Consider the following 11692-nt stretch of genomic DNA (forward strand, 5'->3'; position numbering starts at 1 on the left):
CGTTCTCTTTTTTTTTTTTCACCGGAGACTTACTTGAATATCGAAGTAGCTATGCTAGGAACCTCTCGATCATCATTCTAACCTTCTCTTATTAGTGCTCTCTCCCTAGGCTCCAGCGAAGAACCCTACCAATCCTTGTTGGACCAAGGTGGACGACGATGACAAAGTCGACATGGACGCCAATTCACCGGTGTTCGTTCGTTAATGATCTTAGGCAGGAACATATTTGATTTAAGTGATGTGTGCAGATTGTATTGTGCTAATTGTTTGGGGTGCAGATTATATAGTAGCATGTACCATCCATGTGGTACAAAGTAAAGTTGAAAAAAAAAAAAGAAAAATCGACACTCAATAAAATATACATAATAAACATATTGCTACAGAGATAATTTTAGCTCTAAATCTAATGCTGAATCGGAGTCTCGGCCTTTAGAACCAATTGAGTGCTGAAGCTGCTGATCCTGTCGCATGTTATTCCTCTGCATTAATTGACCAATCCAAATTAAAATATATTGATCAGTTAACAAAATACAAGGTGAAATGCATGCATTTTGTGAAGAAAAAAATTGATACCTCATTGTCTTGTTCCTTGATGAACAACATTGGATGACTATTTGAATCGTTCAAGGACCTACGATATTCTTTTGCTTTAAATACTTATAAATATCTACGATAGACACACAGGCGCAGAGAGAGACATACACACCATTTTGCTGCACCAGAAAAGTGTTCGCCATATGTGATTTCTGTAGAACCTTCAAATCCAATCTAAACAATATGCAATTGAAGCATTTTATTTAAATAAAAAAAATCTGGTGTTCAAATTAAACTAAGATATGAAAGATTAAACTGATCACTAGCTTTGAGATTTATCAGAAGTCTCTGAACGCACACATCTAATTATAGCATGAATATTTTCAAGACTTTCTTGAAACTCAACAAAAGTTGTGAGTTAGCCTTGTCCATGGATCAGTATCAAGTTATTGGTGCGGGAAGCATTCCACGATCGAACCTATATTTTGATTATGTCAAAGGGTTCAAAGTTAAGGTGTTTTGGTTTCTAATATGTTGAACAAGTTTACAAAAAAGTCCTAAGTGCACTTAGATAAAAGTCCTAGCTACGGTTAAGCAGGTGGAAAACCTTAGGAGGTGGTAACCCTAGGTCATAGGGGGTGATAACTCTATGCGGAAAGTCTTGGCGGGTCGAGAGCTTCAGGTAAAAGTCCTAGGGGGGGTAACCCTAGGTGGAAAGTCTTGGTGTCGTGAACCAGATGAAAGACTGGACCAGCCAGGAAGCGGAAGTCCAGCAGAAAGTCCGGAAACATCGAACGCTGAGCAAAAATCCAGTCGATTTGGAAGATCGCACTGGTAACAGGTAAATCTCCTGAGTGGAGTAGGTGAGGGCGCGTTCCCCGTAGAGGGAACAATAGGCGTCAGGTCGACCTAGGGTTTCCGGTTGGAAATCCGAAGTTAGACCCGGACAGTCCGATGACTGTCGATTATATCTTTTATCATATTTCTGTGCTAACTTTGTTTTGCAGAGTTTGTGTTTGGGACTAATACATTTTTCAGGAACAAAGAAGCACATTTAACCTCGGATGAACAGTGTCCGAGGCGCCTCCATGGGGCTTGGAGGCGCTTCGGGTGCAAGCCGAAGCCAACTGTCCAGAGGAGCTGGAGGCGCCTCGGAGGAAGCTGGAGGCACCTTGGACCAGACGTTGGAGGCGCCTTGGAGCAGCTTGTAGGCGCCTTCAGAGGGATGAGGCGCGACCAGGTTTGCGCTGATCCACCCGTGCGACTCGGCGGCCTGGAGGCGCCTCGGACAGGTTTGGAGGCGCTTCCAGCACTGTATAAAAGGGGTCTTCGAGTAGCAACTTGAGATATCAGTTCTAACTCAATCTTTCATCAACGTACTGCTCAAAAGACTCCCTGAAGTGTTGTTGCAAGTCACCGATGACCTGAAGCTCCGAGTTTCCCATTATTGTCATCGGTATATTTTTATTGTTATTGCACTTATTGTAACATATACTTGTAATCTCTTTGCGCGAAATAGTGAATTGCCCACAGTAATCGCTCAACGAGCGAGGGCCTTGGAGTAGGAGTCGCCCAAGACTCCGAACCAAGTAAAACTACTTGGGTCTTTGTGTGTTGTTATTTTCCGCTGCTTTAAACTCGAGTTTTACGAAACGAACAAAATAGCCACGAGTGTTATTCACCCCCCCTCTCTAGCGCTTTCGATCCAACACAAGTTTCCTAATATTGTTGAGAACACCTAGGCCATACTATAGAGCTATGGACATGCTTGAATCCATTTTTACAGTGACAGATCATTAAGAAAAAAAGGAAGAAAGGAAAAAGTATAAAGCAACGTCTATTCTTAATGAAGATGAATATGCTCGTACCATAAAGCTAGGATGAGCTCCAAAGACAGAAGATGATGTGGAAGGCGATGATGAATCAGGATATGCAAATTGTCCTCTCAGATCCTGCTTAAATTACATGCTTATATGCATGGAACAATTAAACGACAATTAAAGAACAAAAAAAAAATACTGCAGCATGCATGCATGGATAGATCTACATAAACCATGCAATTGTAACAGATTGAGATCGGTAATTAACCGTCATCTTATTTTGGAGTCTAATCTTCTCCAACTGAGCCACCCCAAGTCCTCTCTGAGGCTGCCTAATTTGCTTCGCTGATGAGTTGCTCTTCTTCCCTTTCTTTGACTGCCCAACGTAGCTCCTCATCTTTCTCACTCTCTCTCTTTCTCTCGTCTTAATTCGAGGTAGTCTAAGGAGCAATAATCCTAATTAAGAGAGATGAAGGATGAGGAGGACTTCTTTTTAATTAATTAGAAGTTCCCACTACGTACAAGGCAATTATTGCAAGAGTAGAAACCATTCCAATGAAGTTGTGTTATCTTAATTATTCTCGATGTGCATTCTTTTATTAGTTATACTTGAAGAAAATATTTTTGGTTTGGGCCCTAAAAATCCATGTTTTATCACTATCTATCCATGATCTTAATGTAATTACTTAAATATTCCTCGCCTATATATATATCAAACAGGTTCTTCTAACTTTTTTCAAAAAGATGTAATTTTACATTGGATGATTTCTTCAATGATATGATAACTAATGTGATAATATGGACTTGGTATCAATGTTAAATCCACGTAAATATGATCATCCTATATATTTAAGTATAGTAGTTTACTATAATGTATTATTTAAGCGAACACTTACAAAGTTCATTACTTATTTAGTTGATGAATTGGCACTTTATGTTCAACTTGGTCTAAATTAACTGGACCAACCTACTTTGGCTCATAAAAAAAAATCTAAGACAACCAAGAGAATTCAATTTAATATAATTAAGATGTAAACTCGGAGGGCTGAGAACATATAGATCGAACTATAGGGACTAACATGATTCTTATCTTAAAAGTTTTCAATATCTTAAGATTAAATTCATTTGCCAAAGATAGACCAACATGACTCCTATCTTAAAAAGTTAGGAAAAACACTTGACTATTGTTTGGCAAATACTAATTTAAATGCCATAAGATCCATGCTTCTCAAGAGATGCACTTACACAATTCAAAAAAGCTAGTTGAAGTAGATGGCCATATCGAACAAACAATAGAATATAGTATCAAGAAGTTTCCTTTGCAGCTTCATTGTGCATGATGAAGGGAATATTAGGTGTACCACCTTTGAGGGAACTTCTAGCTAGAACTAACAGACATGAGCTGTCAGCTTGGTTTAATTAAGCCAAATAGGCTAAATAAAAAGATTGCCCAAAACTTTGTTCTAACTTTTTTAACCTAGCTAGTGTTCCAAAAGCCGATCTAATTGCGCCATCGTAAGCCCACATTCCCAACATGATGATTGACAATATCATTAAGTGGTTCGGGTGGAAAAGAAATTTGGATTATGACATGTTAATTATTTTTGCATAATGTTGAGTATGAAGCATGGAACTAGACGTTAATCATGATTAGATATCGTGAGCTGGATAGGAAATATGGAAGATCTAATCAAGATTACACTCACATGGATTCATTTGCAGGGAATATATATAAATTAAGGTATATTACACTTAATTTCAACTCAATCGGAATCTATCTCATCAGACGCAGAAGGATGTCCAACATGATGATGCAGGCCCTTCCTGGAAGATCTTTCAAGGCCCAAAGTCTTAGCTTTTGAAGATGCTCCCCCATACCATCCAGGCTTATATGCTCCCGGATTTCTAGGCGGAATGGAATGGAAAATTTTACCCAAGCCACATTTTATTTTGTACCATATTCCTATGAAGAATGTTTCTTATAATTAATTTTTCAAACATTTAAAGATGGTATTTCAATTTTAATAAATTAATAGATAATTGATTGCTAGAAATTTCAACATTCTATCTGGATTTGATTTGTTGTCTCTTCGTGCGTAGTGGACAGACTTTTAATCGCTTCGATTTGTGTCTTACCTTATTTGTATCGCTTTCGAGCGCCCGTTGCCCCGCCACTGGTGGTGGGACCCGAGCTTGGTGCGGCAGCTTTACGTATTTTGTCGGGTCACGCTCGGGGAGAGTACGAGCAACCGCGATCGCGCAGCCCGATGTGAGCCGGATCCCTGAATCCAGTATCGCATCGCAACATTAGCGGAAACAAGTAGACCAACGGCACTACTCCGCGTGGTCGACCAACCATATCCCAGCTAATCACAACGCTTCCTTTCCGTGCCGTGGGTCCTTAACTGAGCAAGAGTCTCCTCTCTGTCCCTCGCTCACGCATTTGATCCAACACCTGGTCGACGACGCAGCGTCGACCCTCCCTCGCTTTATTTGCTTCAGCTCGTCTTCTTCCTCCGAATGCGTTGGCCACGAGAAGTCCCCATCGAGCAAAGAAACGTGAAGCGACCTTCTTCCCTTGTTAAGCGAAATAAATGAGATATTAGATGAGCTATGGGTTGCTTTACGAATAAAGGGAAAAGATTGTCCTTAAAAAATATCTTCAAATTTCTGAAGGAAAAAATGCGACTCGTCATGATTATCAAAAGGGGCGATTGTCCTTCGCGATGAGTTCTCCAAGGGAAACAGTGAGAATTGGAAGCGAGCAAACAGTCGAGCAGGGAAAATATTCCTATTTTCGCATATTTTGAAGTAATCCGACAAGATAAATCCAAAGTAACTTTCCTCCTCAATGTTCTCAAAACCGGAAATCAATGAGCAAAGATAAATTCTCACAAGTATTTTGCCAGATTAAAATTTGAAAATTGAAGCATTAATGGCAGAGCTATATAGGTTCTAGCCAGAGGCAGAAATCATTAGAGAAGCCAAAACCCAGGGTTTCAGTCCCTAAGCATGGCAAAGAGAAAACCCACAGTAATGGAGACCTACAAGCACTGCAGCAAACAAGGACGCCTGTCGGCAGAGTTCAGAAGCCGATGCTGCATTAACTTGGTTTATATATATAACTACGTAAAACTTTGGTTCTGGATCTCCTTCCAGTTAATATTGTCCCCTCACCCACGAGCAAACAGTCCCTCCCTAAAGACGCCACCATGTACATCCCTAATAAATAACCCACATAATCCCATTTAATATCTCTGGTTCCATAATATCTTGTCACGGCTAGCGTTCAGTGATCAAGTAGGTCCTGATTCCCAATAATATATTTTAGTGCTCGGAACAAATCATTATTGAGAATATAATCCAGCTATAAGCATCTTTATCCATCAGTGCGGAGAGTGTTTATTGCATAAAACACTTGATGCCTTGGTCCCTCTTCAGGGAAAGATTTTGCGTATCCCTAGCAAAAGATTACAAAATTTTTTTTAAATAAAAATGGGAAATCTAACCCATTTGTTCATGCAGCAATAGCAAAGTTCTCCACTCCACTGTTCATGCTACAATAGCAAAGTTCTCCACTCCACAGTGCTACTCCACTCCACAGTTCAATCCAATGTGCCATCACATCCACGCAGAGTCAGCATGCTGTTCTAAGATTTTTAAAATGTTATTCAAAGAATCAAGGCAATCCAATGACTCAGCCAGGGGCAGAAGATGAAATAAACTGATTCTTGCCCTCGGAATAACATTTTGATCGACCTTGGTATCTTTCGGGAACACTCACCAAGCTTGAAAACTTATGCTACATAGGAGAGGTCCCCACTGATGGTGCTTCACGGTAAAGCTGCAGATTTCAACATGCCTGTCTAATGCTGAAAGTTAAAGAAAGCCTGCATGAAAGTGATCCAACAACAGCACGAGTAACATAGAATTTCTTCAAGTAACTTTTAAATGAACAGTCAAATAAATCAATCTGCCAAAGCTTCTTTGGAAGCAAAAGAATAGGACACACACATTTCAGAGTCCATAACTTGTTTTCTTGCTAAAACAATGCCAGGCCATAAAGGTCATTCATTGACTTGCTAGTTGTGCTCCATTGGATGAATGCAAACTCAGGGACTGCACAAGTGACAATTTGACAGGCAGTGACTTTCTCTGAGCAGTGAGTGACTGCTATTGAATTGGGAGCTCGTTTGAGAAGGACACCTTTCAAATATATAACATAAGGGACCACCATAAGTATCCATATGTGACTAATGGAAGTTGAATCGTGTTAGTTTCACCACACCTTCGTTAGATGCATCATGATTAGTGCATACAACTATAACTCTTTTACTATATTAAATTTAAGTTGGAATTCATTCCAACTTAAAATGACAAATCATTTGATCTATAGATATCATTTTCATGTATAACATAAGGAATTGCTACACTTGTCCATCTCAAATTAGAAAATAATCCTAACTTCAACAAATGGCAACATATAGTGATGCAGGAGGTAATCAGAGGGGGTCATGCGGCACAGGAGGTCAATAGTTTTACTGAGATGACGATCAAAGTTAATGGAGAGTTGTTTCCTGATTCCGCAACGCCTTGACTCCAAAAGGACCCCAACTCCGAATGTATCCCAGACTCCTTGAGTCCTTGAGAGGTTCCTAATTTCGAAGGAACCTCGACTCTAAATGGATCCCAAACTCCTCGACTCCTTAAAAGATTCCTTGATTCCTAAGGGACCCCGACTCTGAATGGGTCTCAGACACCCAGAAAGGTTCCCCAACTCCGAATGAATCCTAGACTTCCAGACTCCCTCAAAGGTTAACCACTCCGAAGGGGCCCCCGACTCCAAATGGGTCATAGACTCCCCAACTCCCTGAAAGATTTTCCAACTTCGAAGAGAATCCACTCAGAGGTAAACATTAGCCATTGCTCACAAAAGATGTGTTGGATCGAAAAGCGCTAGAGGGGGGGTTGAATAGCGCTCGTGACTTTTACTTTTCGTATTCGGAAATCTTACAAGTAATTGCAGCGAAATAATAAATAACACACGCTGAAAGGACGCCGAGATTTACTTGGTTTGGAGCCTTGGGCGACTCCTACTCCAAGGCTCACGCTCGTTGAACGTTTACTTTGGGCAACAACTATAATAGCACAAATGTTTACAAGAAATGATTACAAAATAATATTAAAAGCTATACCGACAACAAAGATTTGAAGTTTCATAGTTTCGGGTCATCGGGATCGTGTTGTAGCTTAGCCGGAACGTCTCGTTAGTAGCGCGTTGAAGAAAGAATGCTTTGGAATTGATTGATAGAGCTGCTGGTTGAGACCTCCATATAAGGGCTGTTGAAGGCGCCTTCAATCCCCTTGAGGGCGCCTCCATCACCTTTGGATCCGCAGCGTGGATCAGCTCCAAAGAAGTCTTCGCCTATCCACTTGAGCGCGCCTTCAACTTCCTTGAAGGCGCCTTCAATGCTGTCCGAGGCGCCTCAAGCCTCCATGAGGGCGCCTCCAGCCTGGCTTCCTGCGCAGCTTCTGCCTTGCATCCGAGGCGCCTCCAAGCTCCATTGAGGGCGCCTCGGGCACTGTTCATTCGAGGCAACACTTGTTCTTTCATCCCTGCAAGATACGTTAGTGCATAAAACAACAACATATCCTGCAAAACAAAGTTAGAACATAAAAACACCATAAATATAAATGTTTGACAGTCAACGAACTGTCCGGTTCTGACTTCGGATTTTCGACCAGAAACCCTAGGTCGAATTGACACCTACTGTTCCCTCAGCGGGGAACGCGTCCTTACCTACTCCACACAAGAGATCATACATGTTGCCAAATCGGTCCTCCAGATCGACTGAACTTTCTGCCTAGGGTTACCACCCTCTAGGGTTTTCCGCCACCTAGGGTTATCTCCTCCTAGGACCTAAGGTTGTCACCCCTTAGAGTTTTCCACCACCTAGGGTTACCACCCCCTAGGACCTAAGGTTACCGCCCCTTAGGATTTTTCACCACCTAGGGTTACCACCCCTAGGACCTAAGGTTACCGCCCCTTAGGGCTTTTCACCACCTAGGGTTACCTCCCCCTATGACCTAAGGTTACCGCCCCTTAGGATTTTCTCCTTGCCTAACCACAGCTAAGACTTTTCTTCACCTAGGGTTACCACCCCCTAGGACCTAAGGTTACCACCCCCTACGGTTTTCCACCTGCCTAATCGCAGCTAGAACTTTTGCCTAAGAAACCTTAGGACTTTCCTGCAATCTCATTCAAATACGTTAGATCACAAAACAACTTAACTTGAACCTTTTGACATAATCAAAACATAGGTTCAATCGTCGGATGCTTCCTGCACCAACAAGATGCGGGTAATGTCGTCGTTTTGCCTGAAAGTTGTGTGTAACACCTTCATTTATTTTAGGAGATAGGGGTAACATGTTAGCAAGAATCTCGGAACACGTAGAGAATGAACAAACACAGCTGCCACTATATAAAAGGTACTCGATCCTATAAACGCAGGTACGCCACACATGCATCCAAACCCTAACTACTGTTCTTCATTCTCCTTCCTCCACCCCCACTAGAAACTAGGTTAGGCATCGGAGTTGCTGTGCTGGAACCCCCTTCCCCCACCCCCCATCATTCTTTTCTCCCCCGGACCTTGGCAGACCTCTCCACAAGTCCTCATCGTTGCTTAGCGCTCGACGACCCAATCAACATCGATGCCTACTCACTGATGGCTCGTTTATCAACGTTCTCAGATGGGATCAAATTAGTGTTATATTTGAGAGGTATCATAAGACAATTGCCTTAAATAACATACTATTTATCAGATAAATAAAATTACTATTTAAGTGTACATTCTCTATGTATGTGATTTGATCTTAAACTAAATTAATGAAGTTCACAATACAACGCATAACATGAGAGAGATTGTGATTAGTTCATAATTAGTGGGTATTTTTTCGTGTGTAACTATATACAGATTGAAAGATCCCTAGTCGATAAATTGATAAGACTAGACATCATCGATTCTGTAAGACTAGTATATGTTAGACTTCTTGGTTTATCCAAGCAACCAATCCTTACTGGCTGGAAACATTAAGATATTGAGAGTTAACATATGTTGCTGATTAAGGGTAAATAATTTATTGGATGTGATCTGCTATGAGTCTTCATGCTGTTCCATATATGTCCATGAAGATTTCATTGCATCTCAATTGTAAGTTTCCTTCAACTTGAGATATTCAAGTCATCTTGGTTATGATGACTTAAGCTTTGGCATCTTAAGCAAGCATCTCCTTAGAGGTAGACCTGACCACGGGCCGGGTCAATGGGCCAGTTGCCCATTGACTCGGTTCGGCAGGCTATATCGGAACCTGCCGGGCAAGTTGTCGGGCCGAACCAGAATCTACCTGGCAAGTTGCATGGTCGGTTTTGGTTCATTAAGTGCAAAACCAGCGGACCACTGGTTTGGCCCGCCGGTTCAACAGATTTGTTTTTTGTTGGAACCGCCGGTAACCGGCGGTCCTAGCAGTTGAGGGAGGGGTGGGGGGTTTTTTGGGTATTTTTTCAACGGTTAAGATCATTTGATTATTTTTTAATTAATGACTATGATTTAGTGTCCATTACTTTTCTAAACTCTATAAATAGATAGCTTATTTCATCATTTCCACACACATCTTCTTTACTCTTAATCTCAATTTTGTATTCTCTATATGTTTTTGTCTTCATTTCTACGCACTTTCATTTTCAATTTTCAATTACAATGGAAGGAGGCCATGGAGGTGCAACATCTCGAGCTCAAAAGGGAAAGGAAATAGTGAATCCGCAGGAGGAACACCCCAACATTCAATCTACCGATGATGAGATCAAGCACCTTCCGAATCCGACACCCGAAATACAAGGAAGTACCGATGCAATTACTTCTAAGGTTTGAGAAATTTCTCCTCTAAAGTCTTCTATTTTCACTAAATATTTTGAGAAGGTTACTTTTCCGTTGAGAGAAATGCGTGCAAAATATAAGCACTGCAATGTTTGCTACAAATTCCAAGCCAGTGGTGGCTATGGGTCGTTGAAATGACATGTAGAAACGAAGCACCTGATGGAATATGGACTGACCATTCTCAAACATAAATATTAAGATTTTCTTCAACTAGCAGTAGTACTGATTTCAGTTTATTTTTATATTCAGATAATAAATTAAGAGAATCATTAGCTACATTTATTTCCGTATAACATCTTTCTTTTAGTTTTGGATCTAAATACATATTTGAAGATTTTTATAAAGAATCTCTTAATTCATGTGCTAAATGTGTTCCTAGGACTACATTTACTCGTACAATTAAAGAATTAGTAAAAATAAGAAAAAAAAAATTTAATTAATGAATTTAGTAAATTAGATAATAAAGTTTTTTTATGTTATGATATTTGGAGTGATTATTGGTAAACACATTTATATATGAGTGTGACTTGCAATTGGATCGATAACTCATGGAACTTCTAAAAAGATTGTTAGCTTATAGAGTTTTTGATGAATCACATAATATTCATAACATTGCACAATTATTATGTTAAATTTTAGAAGAATACGGATTAATTCATAAAATATTTCTAAGTTCATTAGATAATACTAGTTCTAATACCATTTGTATAGATGATTTAAAATTTGTTTGTCATCCTATTATTGGTGGTTTATTTTTTTCATATTCGTTGTGTATGTAATATTTTAAATTTATGCATTCAAGATGGATTAAAAATTTTAAAAAATTATAATTTCTTATTTATGATCTCATCCATCTATAATGAAACAATGGGATAGGTTTTGTAAAACTAATGGAATGAGACCTAAAAAATTTTCACGTAATGTACAACACGTTGGAATTCAACATACCAATTATTACAAGATTCATTTCAATATAAAGAATTATTATATTCATTTTTTGTACAAAATACTAATACTAATATATATTTATTTTCACAATAATGGAATATTTGTATTAGTATTTGTAAAATTTTAAAAGTATTTAATGATGTAACCGAACAACTTTTCGATGTTTATTATCCCACTGTTAATTAGTTTTAAATTTTTTTTCTAATATAGTATTAGTTTTAAATAAACATATTAATAATGAATTTTTATCTTCTTGCATCTTAGCTAAAAAAACTAAATGGAAAAAATATTTTTATTTTGTTCCTAAAATTTATTTAATTGCATTTACTTTATATCCTAGATTTAAATTAGAAGTTTTATAAGAAATGTTAACTTTATATTATAATGCTTTAATTTCAATTAAATATTCTTTTTCTCGTTAATATTATATATAATGTTAGAAGTTATTTATAT

At 39.1% G+C, this 11692-nt stretch overlaps 1 protein-coding gene across 1 annotated transcript; it reads right to left on the reverse strand.

Moving 5' to 3' along the window:
• Positions 1–249: 249 nt before the first annotated feature.
• On the reverse strand, positions 250–2866 carry LOC122043653 (protein SPEAR1-like). Its single transcript, XM_042604280.1, has 5 exons — positions 2623–2866; positions 2403–2486; positions 707–768; positions 574–631; positions 250–479 (listed from the first exon to the last, which is right to left on the reverse strand). Exons 1-5 carry the CDS (start codon positions 2749–2751, stop codon positions 378–380), a joined length of 435 nt encoding a protein of 144 aa, XP_042460214.1. The 5' UTR covers positions 2752–2866; the 3' UTR covers positions 250–377.
• Between the last annotated feature and the right edge of the window lie 8826 nt (positions 2867–11692).

This window comes from Zingiber officinale, chromosome 1B (assembly GCF_018446385.1).
Source record: "Zingiber officinale cultivar Zhangliang chromosome 1B, Zo_v1.1, whole genome shotgun sequence".
Lineage (NCBI taxonomy): Eukaryota > Viridiplantae > Streptophyta > Magnoliopsida > Zingiberales > Zingiberaceae > Zingiber > Zingiber officinale.